Here is a 26819-nt window from a genome sequence, read left to right on the forward strand (position 1 = left end):
AAATGTGGCACCCGTTTGTCCCTGGTAATGAACTCCCAGGTGTTGTGGACGGCTTTTACTCACCACCTACTGTTGTGTATGAGTGTGGTTTTGCTGTGGGGGGAGCTTCCCAGTAAGTCACCTGGTGGATTGAGGGGCTTTTCCGCTGCCAAAACAAAACTGTTGCTTTTTTGGTACTGCTATTGCCACGATTGCATTTGACCAAAGTGGGTACATGCTGGAGGTTTTTGTGATATAGGAATTAAAGTACCACTTCTATTTGTGATGGGCCGTTTTCTAGGGTAAAATAGAAACTCCTGTAATGCCTCCATGGCCTTGGCAGTTTCATTCACCTTGTTTATGCCTTCCTGGCTGTTATCTACTCCTGGTTCAAACAGATGGTTCCATGTGAGGGGCATGCCAATTCTGATGGCCCGAACTTCGATGTGACATTAGATCTTTGAAAGCTTCCCACTGTTGGTTACTATTTCTGTTGAGAAGGGTGTTTAGATATGCCACTGTGTAGCCAAAGCCCTCTGCATCATTCTGCCCACTGTTTCTAGTCTTACGACCCTTGTCTAGAGGGGGAACCAAGGATGTCCAGGGCATGGCTCTTTTCTATGCATTAGACATTATAAAAATCTGGCTCAACATGTGATTGTACTGATAAAGGATCCTGAGTGGACGTCTAGCTCGCTTTTCTGTCCTGGGGTAACTGCTTTGCAGGATTCTGGTTCTTGAAGAACCTTCACCCCTTGCTGGAAAGTGCCCGGAAGCACAGGAAGAAAAGTTTTCTTTTCATATAGAGAGCTTAAAGTTTCCTAAAGAAAACATGCATCTTCCCATTCCACCTCCATTTATACCCTCAAAGGAATATGCAGTTCTTCTAACCACCTGTTGGAACGTAGAGATGTCATGTGGGGAACATGACCATGAAGTATAGGTGTTGACTTCTTCCTGAGAAGAGTCATATTTCATGTGCCTTTATAATGTCTTGTTCTCACCATGTGCCTCAGGTTCTGCTTTCTACAACTCATCTTGTGAATGCAGAAACTCCTCCTCCATCCTGTGTTGGCTCTGCAGATGTAAGAGTCTCTTACTATTGTAATGGTTTTTGCACAAATGTTCCTCAAATGCAGTCTTCTTTTTCAATAGTTGCACGATGTCCACAGCTTTCTTGTCCCCTTGTGATGTGTCATTGCAGGGTGCCTAATCCTACACAAGCTTGATCATTTTTTGTAGTCGAGCCAATGCATTTCAGCAACTCCTTATTGGTGCCTTTCTCTTTAGAATTGGTAGAAAGCGAACAGTTTGAGCTTCCTTGATAGTGATCTTGTGCAACATTGAGCAATTATGTTTTTGTGGGTCTTATTTCTTGCTTTAAGACTTTGGCGGTTTGACAAGCAATTTCGACATCTCATCTTTTATCGTCTACAGTTTTTTTTTTTTTTTTAGTAAAGAACTGTAGACTTAGGATCTCTTCTATGCTGAGATGTTTGACCTCTTGCTACGTAACCTCAAAGACTGTTCTCCTGCTATTCACCCTGAGCCTCCTTGATCTTAAAATCTGCAGAGAAACCCATTTCTGTAATCAACGACAACCTCTTCCTCTTCCTCTCAAGCTCAGATAGCCCTGCTATTCCTGCTGCTGCCCAGTGAGCAAGAAGTACCTATTCTGTATGAATCAAAGTATTTGGCTTAAAAAGAGAATAAACGTGTCCCTCGGCAGATAAAACATGCAAAGTGGATGTTTGTCATGTAAAACAAACTTTAAAAATTGTGCTCCTGTTCTAAGATGGTGTTGAAGATCCAGTGTTGACTTATGTTACTGAATAAATCTCATAAGTGGGGTACGGATTATTCTTTTTTAAAAATTTAATACATTGATATAAGGACTGTGGCTCGGTTGACATAATGCATTGTTTCCAATACTAAGTAGTAAAGCATAAATTGGTGGTGGGTGGCATTCATTTTAAAAGAAATGTACTGTTGGCTACATTATTTTGGCATTTCATCATTTGGTCCTCTACGTCCATTTGTAACTCATAATGATTTGGTATGGCATTCTTTGCATCTTCGCTTCTATATGACAAATCATATTTTTGGAAATTTGGAGGAAGGTTATATATATGTTTTAATAATTTGTAGATCATTGATATTTAAGTCTGATTTTAAAATATATATTTTTGACGAGACTTGTTACAGTCCTGAAGAAGTCATTATGATAAAGGGACTTAGCGCTGATGGCTGCGTTGTTCATTTGGATGCAATGAATAAATTAAACTTCTGGAACAAAGAACCACTCCTCATTGCTCTTAAAAATACTGGGACAGAAAGTGATCATTGTGCAAGATAGGTCTCCAAGTGAAATCCAAAACATAGGTATGCTGCTCACCGTACACTAAACACACAATTCTTGCCTTACACCAGTTTAGACACACTGCACTTAAGAGGCACACCACTCAGTGCTTGTACACCCAAGCACACTTGTATATGGTATTTTTATAGTGTTAGCCTAGCCAAAAGGTATTAAAGCACTGTATATTGTTAATGACAATCATAAAGTCAACAAGAAAAAAAGGAAGGTTAATGCATTGTGGTGTACTTTTAATGAGGGGAGTCTTCAACTCTCTCAGTTGGCGCAGTCCTGACTGAGACAAGGCTTTTTCTCCAGATCCCAGGTACCTAGATGGAAAAGGCCTGCTGTCTCATTTTTTCCTTTTTACACTACTTACTCTGTAGTCTCAAGGTGTCCAGGCTGCAGTGGTGCCAAGATCCACCAGAGAGGGTGAGCTTGTCTGCAAGATAAGCAGAGGTGGTGGTCATGACAGCTTTGTAATTAATGCAGCTGTTTTTGAAGATGGTGTGGGCAGCAAATGGAGCCAATGGGTGGGCATCTACTCTGGAGGGGCGCTCCAAAAGGATTGGGGGGGAGGTAATGTGATCAAATTTCTTCAGCCCATGGATGAAATATGCTGCGGCGTGTAGGATGCCCCTATGGAGTGCTAGTTTGGAGTTTGTGGTGTTATAGAATATGGCATTACTACAATCAAAATGCAGAGTACAAGGTCTTGAACAGCAGTTCAGAAGTCGCTTTTTGGGAGGAAAGATTTGACATGCTTAGGAGAGAAAGTTGGGAGCAGGCTGTCTTTTTTTTTTTTTTTCAATGTGTGCCTCGAGGTTCATGTCCAAGGTGAAGCCAAGTGGCTTGGTGGTCAGTGAAAGTTGGGGTTCAAAGCTGTAACGGTTCTCAGGCAAGTACTCCCATCACCCTACACTCACACAGCCCCATAACTCTACCTGAACTCAGACACCTCTGCACTCATATTCTGCTCACCCTGAACCAAAAACACTGCAGTACCAACTCTGCAGATCAAGCAACAAAAAAAATAAAATATATATATACTAATAATAATTACACTGCATTTTTTGCCTTTGCCCAGCGCTTCATAACTAGTAATGCCTCTACAAAAACCTTGTAGCAGAAAACGCCCCACAAACAAATAATCTGAAAGCCTTAAATCTGAAACTTTCAGTCCGAACTCATAACAGGTGCACATAGTGATAAATTGAGGGCAGTATCTCCGTGACCCATTACTCACGACCTTCAAAGAGTGCTTTACCTCACCTCTGCATACAGATGACACGCCAAGTAGGTAATGAGCAAGCATTACACACAAAACATTCCAAAGATGAACCGAAATGTTTATGTCCGTGATGCAGCACTGTGCCTCCTGCCTGTTGGAGTAGGTTTCGTGAAGCCAACAATGGAGACCGAGCTGTGGCTAGTGTTCCCTCAGTCTCAACCTCTGCAGGGGTGCTTCCCAAGTGTCCCTTAGCGTTAGGTGTTGGAGCAAGCTTCAGCTGTTCGAGAAAGTTTGAATTAACATAAAGACTTCAGAAAAAGAAAAAAAAAACATTCTGTAGGGAAAGGAATAACCCTTCGAGCAAGCCATACTGATGCTGGCTCACGGAGTTTGATGAACAACCATCTGTGTCACTAGAATCACAGTGTTGTACAGGATTCCCCTCTACATTCTGTCACATCATCGCATTAGTACTACAACGGTCACATTAGGTGAGTGAAGACCCTCTAGCAGCCAAAGGAGTGCAATACAAGCACTTTCTGGCATAAGCAAACACTCTCCATTCAGATGCTGTACACAAATTAAGAAATATGCGGGCAAAGTGAAACACACTCTCATGATACTTTTTAAAGCTCTTTTTTCAGTTGATCACTGTAGGAAAGTGCCACTGTTGGCATGGTTAACCCCACCCCACTTTTTGCCTAGTATTGATGCCAACATTGATTGAAAGTGTGCTGGGATCCTGCTAACCAGGCCCCAGCACCAGTGTGCTTTCCCAAAATCTGTACCTTTGTTTCCACAATTGGCACAACCCTGACACACAGTTAAGTCCCTTGTAAAAGGTACCCATGGTACCAAGGGCCCTGTGGCCAGGGAAGGTTCCCAGGGGCTGCAGCATTTATTACGCCACCCTGGGGGACCCCTCACCAAGCACATGTGCATTGCCTATGAAGCCTGTGTGTGCTGGTGGGGAGAAAAAAAGTCGACATGGCACTCCTCTTAGGGTGCCATGCCCACAAACCACTGCCTATAGCATAGATAAGTCACCCCTAAGGCAAGGTGCACTATACCACAGGTGAGGGCATAGCTGCCTGAGTAATATGACTCTACAGTGTCTAAGTCCATTCTAAGACATTGTAAGTGCAGTGCAGCCATATTGAGTTTATGGTCTGGGAGTTTGTCATTATGAACTCCACAGTTCCATAATGGCCTCACTGAATAGTGAGAATTTTGATATCAAACTTCTCAGCACAATAAACCCCCACGTATGCCAGTGTGGGATTTACAGAAAAAAGCACAGAGGGCATCTTAGAGATACCCCCTATATGTTAGCCAAACTGCTAGTGTAGGACTGACTGGTCTATGCCAGCCTGCTACTTTCAGACAAGTTTCTGACCACATGGGGTGAGTGCCTTTGTGCTCTCTGTGGTCAAAAACAAAGCCTGTCCCCCCCAAGGAACAGTAACACCTGGCAGGGAGCCTCAAAGACTCAAGCCTCGGATTACAGGGCCCCAGGGCCCACCAGCTAGTGGAGTTGCCCACCCCCGGACAAAGCCCCACTTTTGGCAGCAAGTCCGCCTGGGAAAACAGGGAGGCGTGACCACTCCAGCCAGGACCACCCCAAAAGGTGTTCAGAACTGAGGTGACCCCCTCCCTGCAGAATCCTCCATCTTATTTTAGAGGACAGAGACCAATAGGACTAGGTTTGTGCCCCCCTCCCAAAGGGAGTGGGCACAAGGAGGGTGTAGCTACCCTCAAGGACAGTAGCCATTGGCTACTGCCCTCTGACCCCAAAAAACACTCCTAAATCTAGGATATAAGGGCCTCCGTGAACCACGTTCACCAGATTCCTGGCGACCTACAAGAAGGACTGCTGAGATGAAACCCCCAGCAGAGAAGAAGGAAGAAGGCAACTGCTTCAGCCCCAGACACACTGGCCTGTCTCCTGCTTCAAAGAACCTCCCAAAGAACGACGACGTGTCCAGCAGGACGAGCGACCACTGCCATGTTCCAGAGGACTGCCCTGCACTCAAAAAGACCAAGAACTCCAGAGGACAGCGGCTCTGTCCAAGAAAAACCAACTACTCCTCCCAACCTTCACTCCAGATGCGTGAGTTCTGACCACACTGCACCTGACGCCCACGGCCTGTGTCCAGGTGGTCCACCCAGCTAGAGAGCGTCCCCAGGTATTACTAACAAGTGCCCACCCTAGTGTGACCTTGTCAACCCGCCACGACGACGTCTGCAGAGGGAATCCCGATGACCGCCTGACCACAAAGCTCCGGACTAATAAATCCGACGCCTAAAGACACATTGCATCCGCAGCCCCCGGGCCTTGGAGAACCCGAACTTCGGTGCAGCTATGTTCAGCTGGCGCCCTCCTCTCTATTCAGCCTGTAGTCTGCCCCGAGACAACCCCCTAGGCCTCGCCTGCAGCCTCTGAGTTACCCCGGGGGTCCAGTCATAGACCAGCATTGTAAACCAGACGTCCTGTTTGCACCCTGCACCCGGCCACCCCTCTGCCGCTGAGGGTGTGTGGTTGGTGCCTACTTGTGGCCCTTCAGTGCTTCACAAATCCACTCTGGTCTGCCTACCGAGCAAAGGGTACTTACCTGTAGGCAGGCCTGAATATGAGTACCACCTATCTCCATAGAGGCCCACGTTAAATTTGCTCAACTTTGAACTCTGCACCCAGTCAGCCCGTGTTGCTGGTGGTGGGTGTTTGGGATTGACTTGAACCCCAACCAGTGGACTTCCTAAAATCCAGAGATTGAAACTAGAAGTGCTGTACTTACCTGTAAAACGAAGTAACATTTCTTCCCCCCCAGGAACTGATCTGAAAATGTCAGTGTCCATTTTTAAAACAGATTATTGCCAATAATTCAAAAACTGTATAATTTATCAATTTCAAACAAAGTACTGTTGATACCTGTGTGAAATACAAATCAATTGAAGTACTTACCTGCAACATGAATCTTTTGGTTCTAAAAATAAATTAAGAAAATGTATTTTTTTCTATATAAAAACCACCGGTCTGGGGTTAAGTCATTGAGTGTGTGCTTCTTCTACTGTCTGTGGGTGTACAACAAATGCTTTTCAATACCCTCTTGTAGGAAAGTAGCCTCTTTCTAGCCTTGTTACCCCCACTTTTGGCCTGTTTGTGAGTATATGTCAGGGGGTTTTTACTGTCTCACTGGGATCCTGCTAGCCAGGGCCCAGGGCTCATAGTGAAAACCCTATGTTGTAAGTGTGTTTGTTATGTGTCACTGGGATCCTGCTAGCCAGGACCCCAGTGCTCACAAGTTTGTGGCCTGTATGTGTTCCCTGTGTGATGCCTAACTGTCTCACTGAGGCTCTGCTAACCAGAACCTCAATGGCTATGCTCTCTCTGCTTTCCAAATTTGTCACTAACCGGCTAGTGACTAAATTTACCAATTCACATTGGCATACTGGTACACCCATATAATTCCCTTGTATATGGTACGGAGGTACCCAGGGTATTGGGGTTCCAGGAGATTTCTATGGGCTGCAGCATTTCTTGTGCCACCCATAGGGAGCTCTGACAATTCTTACACAGGCCTGCCACTGCAGCCTGAGTGAAATAATGCCCACATTATTTCACAGCCATTTTTCACTGCACATAAGTAACTTATAAGTCACCTATATGTCCAACCTTCACTTAGTGAAAGTTGGGTGCCAAGTTAATTAGTGTGTGGGCACCCTGGCACTTAGCATCTAACAAAGGATCGACCACTGACTGCTCAGGACGCCTGCAAAACCGCAACAAAGTAGCAAGACGACTACCAGCAACATTGTAGCGCCTAATCCTAACGGCTTTCTCGACTGTTTCCTGGTGGTGCATGCTCTGGGGGTAGCCTGCCTTCACCCTGCCCCAGAAACTCCGAAGAAATCTCCTGTGGGTCGACGGAATCTTCCCCCTGCTAACGCAGGCACCAAAAGACTGCAACACTGCTCCTCTGGGTCCCCTCTCATCCTGACGAGCGTGGTCCCTGAAACACAGCAACTCTGTCCAAGTGACTCCCACAGTCCAGTGACTCTTCAGTCCAAGTTTGGTGGAGGTAAGTCCTTGCCTCCCCAGGCTAGACTGCAAAGCTGTGTACCGCGTAATTTGCAGCTGCTCCGGCTCCTGTGCACTCTTACAGGATTTCCTTTGTGCACAGCCAAGCCTGGGTCCCCGGCACTCCATCCTGCAGTGCACAACCTTCTGAGTTGTCCTCCGGCGTCGTGGGACTCCCTTTTGTGATTTCGCGTGGACTCCGGTTCACTTTTCTTCTAAGTGCCTGTTGGGGTACTTCTGCGGGTGCTGCCTGCTTCTGTGAGGGCTCCCTGAGTTGCTGGGCGCCCACTCTGTCTCCTCCTCCAGGTGGCGACATCCTGGTCCCTCCTGGGCCACAGCAGCACCCAAAAACCTCTACCGGGACCCTTGCAGCTAGCAAGGCTTGTTTGCGGTCTTTCTGCAAGCTTCATCGCGACGTGGGACATCCATCTTCCAAAGGAGAAGTCCCTAGTCCTCTTCTTTCTTGCAGAACTCCAAGCTTCTTCCAACCGGTGGCAGCTTCCTTGCATCTTCAGCTGGCATTTCCTGGGCTCCTGCCCACTCTCGACACTGTCACGACTATTGGACTTGGTCCCCTTGTCTTACAGGTAACTCAGGTCCGGAAATCCACTGTTGTTGCATTCCTGGTGTTTGTTCTTCGTGCAGAATCCCCCTATCACGACTTCTGTGCTCTCTGGGGGTAGTAGGTGCACTTTACACCTACTTTTCAGGGTCTTGGGGTGGGGTATTTTTCTAACCATCACTGTTTTCTTACAGTCCCAGCGACCCTCTACAAGCTCACATAGGTTTGGGGTCCATTCGTGGTTCGCATTCCACTTTTGGAGTATATGGCTTGTGTTGCTCCTATACCTATGTGCTCCTATTGCAATCTATTGCAATTCTACACTGTTTGCAATACTTTTCTTGCTATTACTTACCTCATTTTGGTTTGTGTACATATAACTTGTGTATATAACTTACCCTCTTACTGAGGGTACTCATGGAGATACTTTTGGCATATTGTCATAAAAGGAAAATGTCACTTACCCAGTGTACATCTGTTTGTGGCATTAGTCGCTGCAGATTCACATGCTGTGCATAGTCCGCCGTCTGGTGTTGGGTCGGAGTGTTACAAGTTGTTTTTCTTCGAAGAAGTCTTTTCGAGTCACGAGACCGAGGGACTCCTCCCACTTCGGTTCCATTGCGCATGGGCGTCGACTCCATCTTAGATTGTTTTCCCCGCAGAGAGTGAGGTAGGAGTTGTGTATGCTAATAATAGTGCCCATGCAATGGAATAAATACGTATGTACAAAATGAAGGTTTAATGTAATATATTTACAAATGTACAAATGTTCAAGATCTACTTCTAAACGGCTACAGGCTCCCGGGGAGGAGGGTGGGCGCATGTGAATCTGCAGCGACTAATGCCACGAACAGATGTACACTGGGTAAGTGACATTTTCCGTTCAGTGGCATGTGTAGCTGCAGATACACATGCTGTGCATAGACTAGTAAGCAGTTATCTCCCCAAAAGCGGTGGTTCAGCCTGTAGGAGTGGTAGTAGTTTGGAATAAAGTTCTTAGTACGGCTTGACCTACTGTGGCCTGTTGTGCAGATAACACATCTACACAGTAGTGTTTAGTAAATGTATGAGGCGTAGACCATGTTGCTGCCTTACATATGTCGGTCATTGGAATATTTCCTAGAAAGGCCATAGTAGCACCTTTCTTTCTGGTTGAGTGTGCCTTTGGTGTAATAGGCAGTTTTCTCTTTGCTTTAAGATAGCAGGTTTGGATGCACTTTACTATCCATCTGGCGATACCTTGTTTTGAAATTGGATTTCCTATATGAGGTTTTTGAAAGGCAATAAATAGTTGTTTTGTCTTCCTAATTTCTTTTGTCCTGTCAATGTAGTACATTAGCGCTCTCTTGATGTCTAATGTATGTAGTGCTCTTTCAGCTATTGAATCTGGCTGTGGGAAGAACACTGGTAATTCCACTGTTTGGTTTAAGTGGAACGGTGAGATAACTTTTGGTAAGAATTTTGGATTTGTTCTTAGAACGACCTTATTTTTGTGTATTTGAATAAATGGTTCTTGTATGGTAAACGCCTGTATTTCACTTACTCTTCTTAGAGATGTGATGGCAATGAGAAATGCAACTTTCCACGTTAAGTATTGCATTTCACAAGAATGCATGGGTTCGAAAGGTGGACCCATGAGCCTTGTCAAGACAATGTTGAGGTTCCATGAAGGAACAGGTGGTGTCCTTGGTGGTATAATTCTCTTTAGGCCCTCCATAAACGCTTTAATGACAGGTATTCTAAATAGGGAAGTTGAATGAGTAATCTGCAGGTGAGCAGATATTGCTGTGAGATGTATTTTTATGGAAGAGAAAGCTAGATTTGATTTTTGTAAATGTAGTAAATATCCTACTACATCTTTTGGAGATGCATGCAATGGTTGGACTTGATTATTATGACAGTAACAAACAAATCTTTTCCATTTACTTGCATAGCAGTGTCTAGTGGATGGTCTTCTAGCTTGTTTTATGACCTCCATACACTCTTGTGTAAGGTTCAAGTGTCCAAATTCTAGGATTTCAGGAGCCAAATTGCTAGATTCAGCGATGCTGGGTTTGGATGCCTGATCTGTTGTTTGTGTTGTGTTAACAGATCTGGCCTGTTGGGTAGTTTGACATGAGGTACTACTGACAGGTCTAGTAGTGTGGTATACCAAGGTTGTCTTGCCCATGTTGGTGCTATTAGTATGAGTTTGAGTTTGTTTTGACTCAATCTGTTTACTAGATATGGAAGGAGAGGGAGAGGGGGAAAAGCGTACGCAAATATCCCTGACCAATTCATCCATAGAGCATTGCCTTGAGATTGCCGGTGTGGGTACCTGGATGCGAAGTTTTGGCATTTTGCGTTTTCTTTTGTTGCAAATAGATCTATTTGAGGTGTTCCCCAAATTTGGAAGTAAGTGTTCAGGATTTGGGGGTGAATTTCCCATTCGTGGACCTGTTGGTGATCCCGAGAGAGATTGTCTGCTATCTGGTTCTGGATCCCTGGAATAAACTGTGCTATTAGGCGAATGTGGTTGTGAATTGCCCAATGCCATATTTTTTGTGTTAGGAGACACAACTGTGTCGAGTGTGTTCCCCCCTGTTTGTTTAAATAATACATTGTCGTCATGTTGTCTGTTTTGACAAGAATGTATTTGTGGGTTATCATTGGTTGGAATGCTTTCAACGCTAGAAATACTGCTAACAATTCTAGGTGATTTATATGAAACTTTCTTTGATGTACGTCCCATTGTCCTTGGATGCTGTGTTGATTGAGGTGTGCTCCCCACCCTGTCATGGAAGCATCTGTTGTTATCACGTATTGTGGCACTGGGTCTTGGAAAGGCCGCCCTTTGTTTAAATTTGTACTGTTCCACCATAGAAGCGAGATGTATGTTTGGCGGTCTATCAACACCAGATCTAGAAGTTGACCCTGTGCATGTGACCATTGTGATGCTAGGCACTGTTGTAAGGGCCGCATGTGCAATCTTGCGTTTGGGACAATGGCTATGCATGAGGACATCATGCCTAGGAGTTTTAATACCATCTTTGCGTGTATCTTTTGTGTTGGATACATAGCTTGTATCACCTTGTGAAAATTTTGAACCCTTTTGTGGACTTGGAGTGGCTATTCCTTTTGTTGTGTTGATTGTCGCTCCTAAGTATTGCTGTGTTTGACACAGCAAAAGGTGTGACTTTGCATAGTTGATGGAGAAACCCAGTTTGTAAAGGGTTTGTATAACATAATCTGTGTGGTGTGAACACTTTGTTAGCGAGTTGGTTTTGATTAACCAATCGTCTAGGTACGGGAACACGTGTATTTGCTGCCTCCTGATAAGTGCAGCTACTACTGCTAGACATTTTGTAAAGACTCTTGGTGCTGTTGTTATTCCGAATGGCAACGCTTTGAATTGGTAATGTATTCCTTTGAATACGAACCTTAGGTATTTCCTGTGCGAGGGATGTATCGGTATATGGAAATACGCGTCTTTTAGATCTAACGTTGTCATGTAGTCTTGCTGTTTCATTAGAGGTATTACATTTTGTAACGTGACCATGTGAAAGTGGTCTGATTTGATGTAGGTGTTTAGTGTTCTGAGATCTAATATTGGTCTCAGACTTTTGTCCTTTTTCGGTATTAGAAAGTACAGTGAGTAAACTCCTGTGTTCTTTTGTGTTTTTGGTACTAATTCTATTGCGTCTTTTTGCAGTAATGCTTGAACTTCTAGTCCTAGAAGGTCTATATGCTGTTTTGACATATTGTGTGTTTTCGGTGGGCCGTTTGGAGGGAGTTGGAGAAATTCTATGCAATAACCATGTTGGATAATTGCTAAGACCCAAGTGTCTGTTGTTATTTCCTCCCATGATTTGTGGAACTGGCTTAGTCTTCCCCCCACTGGTGTTGTGTGAAGGGGTTGTGTGACATGTGAGTCACTGTTTATTTTGAGGGGTTTTGGGACCCTGAAACTTTCCCCGGTTTCTTGGGAATTGGCCCCCTCTGTATTGGCCTCGAAAGCCACCCCTTTGATATTGTCCCTGGTAGGTAGGTGGTCTTGTTTGTGAGGTGCTGGCTTCTGTGGCTTGACCTCGAAACCCTCCTATGAAAGTTGTTTTGCGAAATGTGCCAAATGTGCCTCTGCCCTGCGGGGAATAGAGTGCGCCCATGGCTTTGGCTGTGTCAGTGTCCTTCTTTAATTTTTCAATTGCAGAGTCCACTTCTGGGCCAAACAATTGCTGTTCATTGAACGGCATATTGAGCACTGCCTGTTGTATCTCAGGTTTGAAGCCAGATGTGCGCAGCCATGCGTGCCTCCTTATTGTCACAGCAGTATTTATTGTTCTTGCAGCTGTATCTGCTGCATCCATAGAAGAACGCATTTGGTTGTTGGAGATATTTTGCCCCTCTTCAACCACTTGTTTCACTCGTTTCTGGAATTCTTTGGGGAGGTGCTCGATGAGATGCTGCATCTCGTCCCAATGGGCCCTGTCGTATCGCGCTAGGAGTGCTTGCGAGTTGGCGATGCGCCACTGATTTGCAGCTTGTGCTGCAACCCTTTTCCCAGCTGCATCAAACTTGCGGCTCTCCTTGTCCGGAGGTGGTGGGTCGCCTGATGTCTGCGAGTTGGCTCTTTTACGAGCTGCTCCTACGACTACTGAATCTGGTGTCAGTTGTGATGTAATAAAAGCAGGGTCTGTGGGCGGTGCCTTGTATTTTTTCTCCACCCTTGGAGTTATCGCTCTGCTTTTAACAGGCTCCTTGAAAATCTGTTTAGCGTGCCTTAGCATTCCCGGGAGCATGGGAAGGCTTTGATAATGGCTGTGGGTGGAGGACAGGGTGTTAAAGAGGAAGTCATCCTCAATAGGCTCCGAATGTAGAGATACATTATGAAATTCGGCTGCCCTAGCTACCACCTGTGCATATGCTGTACTGTCTTCAGGTGGTGAGGGTTTAGTTGGGTACGACTCTGGACTATTGTCTGATACTGGAGCATCATAGAGGTCCCATGCTGCCTGATCATCCTGGCTCATGGTGGTATGAGCTGGTGATTGTGGTGGAGTCTGTGCCGGTGATACATGAGTTGACTGTGGTGGAGAGGGTGGTGGAGTTACCCTCTTTACCACCTTTGCTTGTGGTGGCTTGTCTTGTTGCTGGAAGTCAAGTTTCCTTTTCCTTCCGATTGGGGGAAGAGTGCTGATTTTCCCTGTACCCCTTTGGATAAAGATCCTCTTTTGCGTGTGATCTACCTCCGTAGTTTGTAATTCCTCCTCAAATCTGTGTCTTTTTAGTTGGGAGGACAGTGATTGTTCCTCTGAGTAGGAACTGGTTTTTGGTTCGGTTGCCGGGTGTTTTGGCACCGAAACCGTGTCTTTAGTTGTTTTCGGCTCCGACGAGATCTTTCTCTTTTTCGGTGTCTTGGCCTCTCGGTGCAGACCATCTTCGGTGCCGCTATCTCTGTGCCGAGCAGCTTCGGTGCCGCTGTCTCTGTGTCGAGTAGCTTCGGTGCCGCTATCTCGGTGTCGAGCCTTTTCTGCACCACTCTCTCGGTCCCGAGAGTGTTGCGTGCCTGTGTCTCGACCTGAGTCAGACGACTTCGGCACCAGCTCGCCCTTTTTCGGTGCCGATGGACAGTCACCTACTTTATGGGTTATGCAATGGCCTGTTGGCAGTGGCGTCCCCTGGGCTTTGTCTGTTTTCTCGTGTGATCTTTCTTTCGACGTCTTACTCACGGTTGGTTGCTCGTCGACGTCGAATTCTTCGGAATCCGAATCGCAGATGGAGAAAGTTTCTTCTTCTCCCGCCTCCTCGAACCCTTGTTGTCCTGTTGGCGTGGAAGCCATCTGCAACCTCCTGGCTCTTCGGTCCCTGAGTGTTTTTCTCGACCGAAAGGCGCGACAGGCCTCACACGACTCTTCCTTGTGCTCGGGGGACAGGCACAAGTTGCAGACCAAATGTTGGTCTGTATAAGGATATTTACTGTGGCATTTAGGACAGAATCGGAACGGGGTCCGTTCCATCAGTGTCGATGTTGCACGCGGTCGGGCCGACCAGGCCCCGACGGGGGATCGAAAATACCCCGAAGGGTTACCGGAGCTCTTTAAGGCTCGGTGTCGATTTGGCCTAACTATCCCGATACCGAACGAAACAATACCGACAAATTTTCCGTTGATTCTGACTAACTTTCCGACCCGAAACACGGAGCGAAAAGGAACACGTCCGAACCCGATGGCGGAAAGAAAACAATCTAAGATGGAGTCGAGGCCCATGCGCAATGGAACCGAAGTGGGAGGAGACCCTCGGTCTCGTGACTCGAAAAAACTTCTTCGAAGAAAAACAACTTGTAACACTCCGACCCAACACCAGACGGCGGACTATGCACAGCATGTGTATCTGCAGCTACACATGCCACCGAACATAAAGTACCTTTATTTTTAGTAACTCTGTATATTGTGTTTTCTTATGATATTGTGCATATGATACAAGTGGTATAGTAGGAGCTTTACATGTCTCCTAGTTAAGCCTAAGCTGCTTTGCCATATCTACCTTCTATCAGTCTAAGTTGCTAGAAACACCTCTTCTACACTAATAAGGGATAACTGGACCTGGCGCAAGGTTTAAGTACCTCTGGTACCCACTACAAGCCAGGCCAGCCTCCTACACCTCTGATAAGCCTAACTGCTCAACCACACTACCACAAAAGAGAGCATTAGTATTATCTACTTTAGCCTCTGTTAAGCCTCTGGGTACCCCCTGGACTCTGTGCACACTATATCTCATTTTGATATACATAATACAGTTTCAGCTTCCTACATTCAAAGACAGCTGCGCTGTCATCCCAAATCTACAAGCAAGTTGTTTGATCAAACTATACTTCTGCCTCAAGCTTAACTCCGACAAGACTGAGTTCATCATCTGCCGAAATGCCACTTCAGCCTGGGACAACTCCTGGCACTGACAGAGCACGCCTGCAACCTAGGCATCATCCTCGACTCCTCCCTATCCATGACCCGTCAGATAAACTCAGTCACATCCTCCTGCTGGCACACACTCCGCAAACTTCAGTAGATCTTCCGGCGGATCCCAGCAGACTGTCTCAGGACAGTCACCCATGCCTTAGTCACAAGTAAGCTCGACTACAATGCCCTCTACACCAGCACCTCGACTTGGAACATCAAAAAACTACAACTCATTCAGAACACTGCCGCCAGACTCATCCTGGACCTCCCACGCCAAGAACACATCTCCCAACACCTAAGGACCCTCCACTGGCCCCCCGGTCGAAAAACGAAACACCTTCAAACTACTCACCCACACGTACAAGGCCATACACAACGCAGGACCAGCCTACCTGAACCACCGCATCTCCTTCCAAGCCCCCGCCAGATCCCTCCGCTTCGCCCAGACGGCCCGGGCACCATCCCTCACATCTGCAAAACCACTGCTGGAGGACAATCCTTCACCCACATCGCAGCAAAGAGCTGAAACAACCTCCCCTTGCACCTCAGACAAAGCCTGTCACTCACCATCTTCAGGAAGAACCTTAAGACGTGGCTCTTCGGATGGGTCCCTCTCCTCAGCTCCTTGAGAACCTCATGGGTGAGTAGCCACGCTTTACAAAAAATTATTGAATTCTTGATTTGGTTCTGCAAATCGCACCATGAACGTAGTTTATTTTACATTGTTGGGCCATGCCTATCAGATTTTGTATTTATGTGAAAGCCAACACACTGAGTTTACCAACTTTTTGGGTTGTTGTTTATTTGAAAACAATGTGGAAACAATGCTCCTGCAAGACATGTGTGAGGGTTGCACAATGCACTTTACCTTGGTGTTCTGTGCAGAATTCACTGTTCTACTCCATTTTCCATCATAGTGAAAAGAATGAAGAATGAGGGCAGCTCAATTTTCAATGAAATGCAGTCACAACAGTCTCTGCTGGTAATGCTGCACAGTGGCACACCTTGTTTTAGTACAACCTTTAATTTGACCAAGAGGCAGTAAGAATCGAAGTTGATTTGCTGATTCTGGTGCTGTATCATGAACGCATCCCACATTAATGCACAGAAGATGCTGCTTTTCCCGGACAGTAATACTTCTCAAAGTTCAAACCTGTTGGACACTGCACACATACACATGCACATGCACATGCACATGCAGTGAACAGTGATCTGAATCCTTATGAGAAGAGCCATTCTTCTAAATGGGATTGTAAGTAGGTATAGGGAGGCTGTGGACTGTCACAAAGTCATTAAGTGGCTTCCCATGGCCTCTGTGGGACACAGCAGGAGCATCCATCAAATAAAAGAGCTTAGACGTTAGGGCTGCACTTGTACTGCTTGACAATAGAGGTGCAAAACAATAGAAGTGCAGCAAAATCCAGTGTTTCCCAATTTCTACCAAAAATTAAACATTCCCTTTGGTTGTAGTTTATCAGGTACAATAGTTTTAACTGAAAACCGGAAAGCCTAATTATAAGCCAACGCTTTTTCAAACATTTTCAGTTAATTATCAAGTATAAAAACTTTAGTAAATGTCCCCTCACTTTCTCACTGCTGGATGATACTGGACAAGTGGAAACTGTTGGTAGGGAACAAGTGGCGAGACAAAAATTCCACTTACTTTGTTACCAGCTCGTCCAGTTCTCCCAGCTCTGTGCACATAATCCTCATAATGGTTAGGGCAACTGTAATTTATAACCAGGATCAACTGTTTCACATCGAGGCCTCGTGCTGCCACAGAGGTAGCCACAAGTAGTCTGCAAACACCACTCTTGAAATCATTAATGATACTGTCGCGATCATACTGATCAATGCCTGGAAAAAAAGAAGCTCTGATTCAACTTGAATATTTACCACGTTTGACAGTGTTTTTTAGGTGTTGGCTTTAGATAGATCAGCAAAAAAACAAGCAAACATGTGTAGCATTTATGGTCTCAGCTTGTGACAAATTAACAGTTATTTTCTATATTATATGATAAAACAACCTTTGATGGAACAAGATTAATTTGTGATTGGCATCACTATGATAATGAAATGAAATGAAAGATAACAAAACATCTTGCTACAATTTCTAGGAGCTCAGTGCAGGAAGGTAAAATATTAGACTAGCAGACATTTTATAAAAACACTTCAAACACGCATTTTCTCAAATTCTTTGAGTGGAGGCGTTTCTACTGAAAGTGCTTTTAAACATGTTTTTCTAGATGCATCCAAGCTGATAACTATTCAAACCAGCTATTTATTTGGACCAGATTGAATTTTTTTTTTTACAATTTGCCAAAAGACACTTTGTACCAGGTGCTTGTGGACAGCTTAGGTTAAGAGTTGCTGTTGTGTTTAGTGTTGTTTGGATGATTGTACACCATCAGGTTTGTTTGGTGCTCTGTATTGGAGTATTGTTCCAATAGACAAGCAATCCGAAGGCTGCATAATCCAGCTAGATAATACATATACAGAACAGCATGCAAAACATGCAGTCTTGGGTTAGTATAATGGGGCATGTACAGGGAAAGCACAGTATAAAAATGTTGTTCTAAATTCACCATGTAGACCATTTTCTCACATTACAAAATGTGTGTATACAATCAGAGCTGGTGAAAAACAGTAGGAACAGCTTATGTCATCCAGGTCACACAATTTGATTTTGTGATTAAAGTTGCTACTAGTGCTCACATTTTCCCTTACATAAAATGTAAGCATAACAGGCAATTGTGGAAAAATAGAAAGTAAAAATGCCTCCTTCTGAAACTTTAACCCATTACTGTAAAACATTGGTGCCAACATACCTTTAGGTTCCCCTGACTCTTCTGTTTTTAGAGTCATCTCCATAAATATTTATCTGAGAATGATACAATACCCAAAGCAATGACTAAAGCAGGGCTCATTTACCAACTGCTAAGCAATCATGCTGCTGTATTAAAGAGGGCTTGTATTGCATGGGTCCTTCTGTAAGAAAGGTCACAACTGAATTGGTCACCTATTTTGGCTGCATGTCAGGATGTGACAAAAGATATCTTAAGCAACGGAACCCAGCACATGCAAAAGGGGGATGATTGAGCTGCAATTTGAGCATTTTGATTCTATGTCAAGACCAGAGACGATTATTATGTACACCTTTGTCCACTTTATTAGATCAGCAGCCCAACAGTGTTTAATAGAGGAAAAAAACTACCTTTACCAAAAAAAGAAAGGGAAAAACTACAAAATTACAACTGATCAGATGATGACTCCAGTGCACAAAGTCCTTATGTCCTATTGACGCCCCTCCTTCACTGCTCAGCAGTCTTTCAAGATAAGTGTCGCTTCTAACTTCCTTTTAAATGCCTTTGTGTGGTGTCTGCATTACCAAGTTTGTTTGCCAAAATTGAGACTTGTTGCTTCTCACGACTTAATTCTTTTACCAAGGGCCCGCAGCATCACGAGTCAGTGATCTTTTCACCAGATATTTTTTAGGTCGACGGTAAGCATACGACCTCTTGTATACTTTTAAGTATACTACTTCTGTGAGCGTCCAGTTAATTAATTTGTTAGTTTCAATGTCATTTAAAAATCCTTGCATGGTAGTGGCCAGTCATGCCTCTCTGTCCTACCTTCTGCAGGGGATAAGGGGGCCAACTACTGTAAAACTACACTTTGTCCATAGGGGACTTTTTTTTTTTTTTTTTACTTTGTTTCCTGCTCCTGCCAGGGAAGGCTCCCTTTTCATTTGCAGAAAATTCTTGCTCTGAGCTTATCTTTGAACAAGGTAATAAATCAGGCTATCTTGGTCACAAATGGTCTTTGTGGGCTCTCTACACCCTCTCTCAGTTACCTGGCTCCTGCCCTTCCTTGGCTTGGATTTTCTTTACCATCTCCACCAGAACTTCACAATCCTTAGAGACAGTAGCCACTTCTGCTCCATATTGGGATCCCACTCACAGCTCCATCAGTGCACCTCAGTTCACACACTTCAAATTCTCAGCCGCACCAGTGCCAAGAACCCCACAAACGCTGTCTGCCAGAGCACCTCACTTTTTACAGTCAGTGCAGTCTGCTGTTCCAGCACTGGATCTCTGGTTTAGCTCCACCAGTGCACCTCAGTTCGCACCCACCAAGCCCTTAGATGTGCCCGTGGCAGAACCCCACGCACGCTGTCTGCCAGAGCACCTCAGTTCTTCCAGTCAGTACTCTCTACTTCTCCAGTACTGGGACCTCGGGCGCAGTGCCATCAGTGCATCTCAGTTCTACCCCAGCAAGGTCACTTCCTTTCCTTGTACTGGGACCTCGCTCACAAACAGTTCTATTACAGCAGCTCAATTCCAGTATTCAGTCCCACCGCCAAGCCAATACTGGACCCAAAAGAGCAAAACACAGCTTAACCAGTGCACCTCAAGTCTAACATCCAAAGCCACTGTTGATGGGAACCACTACAGCTCTGTCAGAATCCATCAATTCTAACATTCAGTGCACATTTCTGGGCCCCACTGGCAGCTTCACCAGGGCACCTCCAGGCTAACACTCAGCAATACTGGCATGCCAATACTAGGTTTCACAAATAGCTCCATTAACATACCTCACTTTTGACCCTGTGTGCCCGTTACTATTCCAGTACTGCAGCCCACATACAACTCTGTCAGGGCACCTCAACCCTAACCTGCAGAGCCCCATTATTCCAATTACAGGAATTACATGGCGCTCCCACTGCCGTTCTATTATTCCAGCACTGGGGACCGGACACAGCTCTGTGTATACCCCCAATCCCTATCTGAAGCACCCCAAAACTGCTGTATTGGGGTTCACATACAACTCTGCTAATGCACCTCCTGTTGTTCTGCTTTGCGACCCCTACTGATCCACACTATGACTTCTGTTTGAGGGTGTGAAGCAGCCAAATATACATATATTCTTAGCTACCATCTTTATTTTGTAGGGTCCGTTTCACCTATCTCACTTAGTTCTTTCCTTTACTCTGTTCACTCTCAATGTTTTCTTTCTCCCCCACTTCTCTTTCTAAAATCCATGTTAACAGTTCCACTTTCTTTCAACTGTTTATTTCTACTACTCTCCCTTTATTTCTTTCCCTCTTACTCTTGCTAGCTCCTCTTTCAAATTCGCAAAAATGTAGTTATTTAATTACCTCTTTTTTCTTCAGACACTCAATCTTTCACTTTTTATTCTCTCCCCTTCATACTTTCTTTGTCTTTTTTATTTGTTCTTTCCTTTGACTGTGTGCATCCTTTCACTTTCTTTTTTTTAACATCTTTCTTCCTTCCTTTTTCTGGTGTTTTTCTTATCTTTATCTGACAATCCATGTTTTACTATAGATCCCCCTTTTCCCATCTGTATGAGAAAGCCACAAATTTCTTGTTGGGACCTGAAGTGTTCAAATGGTTTTCCCATTCTGTGTCTGTGGGAAATGTGTCAATACATACATGCCTTGGTTCCTTTGCTGCTTGTTTCTCTCACCATCTTTTTTTCACTAATGTTCATTTTTCTCTTTGTTTTCAAACTTCATTCATTATCTTTTCCTCAATCTTTCGTTCGCTAGCTTCCTTTCCATTTTTCTTTTGTCTCACACGTTTGTTTTATTTCTTCTCTTAGTTGTGCTTTCATTTTCTTGTTTTCTTCCCCCTTTATTTCTTTGCGACCCCTTCTCTTTCTTCCTTTTGTCTGTTGTATTCCTTTCGCTTCTCTATTTTTACCCCAACCGCTTTCTCTCCTGAGGCCTAGTTATCAGTGGAACAACAGGTTCAGTGGCACCGGGGGCCAGAGACAAAAGGACCTCCCTCAACTCTTAATTACTGCTGTATTTTCCTACCAAAATTCCAGTCAACCATTTTCCTTTCTTACTACAGGGCCCATGACACCTTTACTACGCCTCTCCCTCTTTACTCCCGACTCCCTCTTTCCTTTCACCCTCCAATCCATCCCAAATTTTATTTTTGTTATGGTGTTTTAAGCATTACACTCTAATGCCAAAAGTTTATTTCTGAAAAAGGTTTGTATGATAATTGTATATGTCTTAAGATAGAGGAAGAAGGTAAATTGAAGTGCTTCAGTTAAATGCTGGGCCACTGGAATTATATGGTAGGAAAAGGTGAAATTAGGAGGCAGGGTTGACCAATTTATGTGGCAAGAAAAGTCCAGTTATGAATTTACAATTTCAATAGCTCTAACTCAAGCAAATGTGAGACCTATTGCATTGCAAATGCTTGTTTGCTGCAGTGCCACATTAGTGCACTCTAGCTCCGTAGAGCTGCTCCTTTCTCTGCAGCCATCATGTACAGCATTCCAATGAGAGTTGGGCTGCATAAGCCATAGAGTCTTGGCCTGTCAAATCTGCAGATGGCAGCCTCGAGTGTGACACCCAGCTACAACCAGGTCTGTAGAGGGAATTCCCTAATTTACTGTGCAGTTCAACTAGTTGTGACCAGGACGCCTGTTTTTTGCCTGATATTGATGGTGACTTAAGAGTGTGCTGGGATCCTGCAAACCAGGCCCCAACACGAGTGTTCTTTCCCTAAAAATGTACCATTGTTTCCACAACTGGCACATAGATAAGTCCTTTGTAAAAGGTACCAGTGGTACCAAGGGCCCTGGGGCCAGGGAAGGTCCCTAAGGGCTGCAGTATGTGTTGCGCCACCCTAAGGGACCCCTCACCAAAACACATGCACACTGCCATTGCAGACTGTGTGTGTTAGAGGGGAGAAAAAGGCAAAGTCGACAAGACATCCCACTCAGTGTGCCATGCCCACAAAACACTGCCTATGGCATAGGTAAGTCACCCCTCTAGCAAGCCTCACAGCCCTAAGGCAGGATGCACTATACCACAGGGGAGGCCATAGCTGCATGCGCAATATGCCACTACATTTCTTAGTCCATTCTATTCTTAGAAATGAAGGGGCATATTAGTGAAGGGTGGCCATATTAAGTATATGGTCTGAGAGATTGTCATTACGAACTCCACAGTTCTATAAAGGCTTCAATGAATACTGGGAAGTTTGGTATCGAACTTCTCAGCACAATAAAACCCCACTGATGCCAGTGTTGGATTTATTTAAAAAAAAAATGCACAAAGAGGGCATCTTAGAGATGCCCCCTTTATTTTACTCAATCCCCTAGTGTAGGTCTGACTGGTCTGTGCCAGCCTGCCACTAGCAGACAAGTTTCTGACCTAATGGAGCGAGGGTCTTTGTACTCTCTAAGGCCAGAATCAAAGCCTGCTCCGGGTGGAGGTGCTTCAAACCTCCCCCCTGCAGGAACTGTAGCACCTGGCGGTGTGCCTCAAAGGCTCAAGCCTCGTGTTACAGTGCCCCAGGGCACTCCTGCTAATGGAGATGCCTGCCCCCCTTGGACAAAGCCCCACTTTGGCGGCCAGTTCGGCAGGAAACTTAAGAAAAACAAGGAGGATTGACCACTTCAGCAATACCACCCCTAAGGCGTCCAGAGCTGAAGTGACCCCCTCCCTGCAGAATCCTCCTTCTTGGTTTGGAGGACGGGGATCAATAGGGTTAGGAGTGTGCCCCCTCCCCAAAGGGAGTAGGCACAAAAAGGGTGTAGCCACCCTCAGGGACAGTAGCCATTGGCTACTGTCCTCTGACCCCTAAACTGCCCCTAAATCTAGGATTTAAGGGCCACCCTAAATCCAGCTCACCAGATTCCTTGTGACCTGACAAGAAGGAGGACTGCTTAGCTGAAACCCCCAGCAGAGAAGAAGGAAGACGACAATTGCTTTGGCCCCAGCCCTACCGGCCTGTCTCCTGTTTCAAAGAACCTGCAAAAGAACAGCGATGTGTCCAGGGGGACCTGCAACCTCTGCAAATCTCCAGAGCACTGCCCTGCACCCAAAAGGACCACGAACTCCCAAGGACAGTGACCCTGTCCAAGAAAAACCAATAGCCAAGGACTCCAGCCTCACTCCATATGCGTGAGTCCTGACCACTCTGCACCCGACGCCCACGGCCCGTGTCCAGGTGGTTCACCCAGCTTGAGAGGATCCCCAGGCAATTGCGAGCCAGTGCAGACCCTGGGTTGACCTCTTCACCTCTCTACGACGACGCCTGCAGAGGGAATCCCGAGGATCCCCTCCCCCCACCCCCCAACTGCAAAGCTCCAGACGGAGATATCTGATGCCTAAAGACACACTGCACCCGCAGCCCCCAGGCCTTGGAGAACCGACCTCCGGAGCAGCTACGTTCAGTAGGCGGCCCTCCTCCCTGTCCAGCCTGTGGTCTGCCCGAGATGACCCCCTGGACCTCGCCTGCAGCCTATGAGTGACCCCCGGGGTCCCCTCATAGACCAGCATTTGAAGCCTGACCTCCAGTTTGCACCCAGAATCCTGCTGCCCCTGTGTCGCTGAGGGTGTGTGTTTGCTGCCTACTTGTGGCCCCTCCAATGCTCCTCTAATCCCCTCTGGTCTGCCCTCAGAGCCGTGGGTACTTACCTGCAGGCAGGCCTGACTCCGAGTACCCCCTATCTCCATAGGAGCCCACGTGATATATGATCATATTTGACCTCTGCACCCAGCCGGTCCCGTTGCTGGTGGTGGGTGTTTGGGGTTAACTTGAACCCCAACCGGTGGACTTCCTAAATCCCAGAGACTGAAACTGTAAGTGTTGTACTTACCTCTAAATCGAACTAACATTTCTTCTCCCAGGAACGTTTTCTGAAAATTGCACCGTGTCCATTTTAAAAACAGATTATTGCCAATAATTCAAAAACTGTATAACTTATCGATTTCAAACAAAGTACTGTTGATACATGTGTGAAAAACAAATCTATTGAAGTACTTACCTGCAACTTGAATCTTGTGGTTCTAAAACTAAATTAAGAAAATATATTTTTGCTATTTAAAAACCATTGGTCTGGAGTTAAGTCATTGAGTGTACTTCTATTGTCTATTGTCTGTGTGTGTACAACAAATGCTTTGCACTACCCTCTGATGAGCCTAACTGCTCGACCACATTACCACAAAAGAGAGCATTAGTATTATTTACTTTAGCCTCTGGGGAATCCCTGGACTCTGAGCACACTATATCTCATTGTGATATAGTATATACAGAGCCAGCTTCCTACATATACTACATAAGGCGCAAGGTTACCTATAAGAGATTACATCTCCTTAATCTGTTAGGTCCCATAGCACTATATATACCTAAAATTGCAGGCCTTCCCAATTGCCTAAATCAAGGAAGAGTGCTCATCCATGCTTCGCCTTTATGATGACTTTTGCCAGGGGGTTGACGTCTCTATACAATATGCGCTTGCAGCTCGCTGCCACCCCATTGCCCCCACCCCTGGAACAAAAGATCCATGATTTGGGGAAAATCGCAGGGGTGCCTGGGGACCTCTCTTCTAAGTGCTCTGCACCTAAAAGTCCCTATGACCAAGGGGTTGACAAATACGCATCTGAACACCTGAAACAGGTGTTTCTCCAGTCAAACCCAAAACTGTCTATCCCTGACACAGTTTCAGAGACCCAGACACGTGGGACAAAGAGGAAGGTTCTGTGGAGGAGTCGGATGGAAACCAGGCACCTCCAGGCCGTGGCACCCTTCAGGAGATGACGACTCCTTCACCAAGTCTAGCCTGGGTTCTCAGCCGGAAACCCTAACAGACATGTTAGTCAGTCATATCATCTTTATAAGGATTTGTATAAATCCATAAAAGCACAAACACAACACGTAAAATTACCTATTTGTCCAAAATCCTCCGTCCCAAGGCACTCTGGAATTTTCCAAATAATATAAAAGTACATAAGTAAACATAAAACCAAATGAATATATAAAACCAAACATGTAAAAATCTTAAAACTGTCAAAGCATCCTCTTCAGTCTGTATAACATCTTCAGTATACCTTACTTACGGCACCATCTAAACGACTAGCACCTATAGGAATGAAATGCTTTTAAAAAGAAGTATGCTTCCATCCTCAAATTTTTAAGGGACATTGATATTTTCAAGCGGCCTCTACACTGTTAACTGAGAGGAACCTGCTCATATCGCTTTCTCACAGCCAGATATTTCCTTAGGAAATTTAAAACTGCCCAGCAGACGTCAACATTTGCAAGGCTCTGTAGGTACATTAGTCCCTCCTAGTGAGATCTGAGCTTAGTTTTCCACAGTAATTAAAATCTCAAGCCTTGGAGCATCATATAAGCAGGAAAACAAGGTAAAGTGACACATGATTTGAGAAGATAATTGGTAACACCTACATGGTGGTAAGTCACAAGACCAACTGCATTGACTATGGAAGAATACTATAAAATAGATTGTGCAAAATCTAGAGTAACAAATATCATCGATATGAGGAATTCATCATCCCAGTCATGTAGGGTTCTGCCTCACTGGTTGTCGGAAATGGCAATTATCTAATCAGTGCTGGCAAGTATTGTGCTTGCCTCATCCTGTCATCTGACCAGAAGTTTAGGAAACTGTGTTTAACTGTCTCTTAGATTTTTGGTGCAAGAATAGCAGGGTTATCAAACATCTCCATTAATCCAATAATTTCTGATGATTTTTTTAAAATAAGCCAGCCAGAGAGTCCAGGCCACCCCCGATAAGCCTAGGCAGTCAGCGATACAAGAACAGACTAAAGAAGCCTCGGTTTTGACCATATAATAAGCCATAACAATAAAGGGTCAAGTCTTGGAAAGAATCCACAAGAAAAGGGAGGACAAGTTGCTCATTCCATATCATGTCAGCCATACCCTGAGGAAGCATTAATAGTCACTTCAAAAAGGAGTTTTAAATTTTTTGTAAAGGCTCTACTTATGAGTAACCCATGTGCCGGCACCATGCGATCCCAATGAAATACATTTCACTTTGTCAAGGTGAACTAGTTCCTTAGAAGATCGGTGGCCTAGCCTCTGAGTAAATCTAAAGGTAGCCTCTATATAATTTTAAAAATAATAAGCCCTAATGTTTAAAAGGTGCTTCCACGTCAAAGGCGAGCTAAACAACAAAACCGAGGTACTGATCTTTGGAAAGAACACGTCCACTTGAGACCACAGCTAGTAGCTAGAAGCACTCGTGCCCACTCCCACACTGACTGATTACGCTTGCAACCTTGGCACGATCTTCGACAGCCAACTGACCATGAAACAAGTCAACGCAGTCACTTTTTTCCTGTTTTCACACCCTCCGCATGCTCTGAAAGATTTTCCGATGGATCCCAGTAAACAGCAGAAAGATCGTCGCACAAGCCCTCATTGCCTGCCGCCTCAACTAAGGCAATGCGCTCTACACTGATAACTCCTCCCACCTCCTCAGAAGACTACAGACAATTCAAAATGAAGCAGCCAGACTCATGCTGGACCTCCTGAAGTGTACCCACATGACTCCTCACCTCAGGACACTCCACTGGCTCGCTGTCCAGAGAAGATGCCAGTTCAAGATGCTAACACACGCCTACAAGGCCCTCCACAAACTTCGACTGTACTACATCAACCACCGGCTGAACTTCCATCATCCCTCCAGACACCTGCTCTTCACTTCACTTGCTCTTACACATGTCCCTGGCATCCATCACATCCGCAGAGGGGGCCACCCATTCTCCTTCAACGCTGCCAAAGCCTGGAATGACCTCCAACTCCACCTCCAAAAGGCACCCTCCCTGGAAGACTTCTGAAAGCAACTCAAAACCTGGCTTTTCCACG

General features: G+C 45.2%; 1 protein-coding gene across 1 annotated transcript in view; it reads right to left on the reverse strand.

Annotated features, from left to right (window-relative positions):
• Positions 1–26819, reverse strand: part of DDX46 (DEAD-box helicase 46) — a 669293-nt gene that overhangs the window by 228212 nt on the left and 414262 nt on the right. Inside the window, exon 16 of the mRNA XM_069199247.1 lies at positions 16805–16998. Coding sequence (XP_069055348.1) covers positions 16805–16998 — 194 coding nt within the window. The remainder of the gene's footprint in view (positions 1–16804; positions 16999–26819) is intronic.

This window comes from Pleurodeles waltl, chromosome 7, assembly GCF_031143425.1.
Source record: "Pleurodeles waltl isolate 20211129_DDA chromosome 7, aPleWal1.hap1.20221129, whole genome shotgun sequence".
Lineage (NCBI taxonomy): Eukaryota > Metazoa > Chordata > Amphibia > Caudata > Salamandridae > Pleurodeles > Pleurodeles waltl.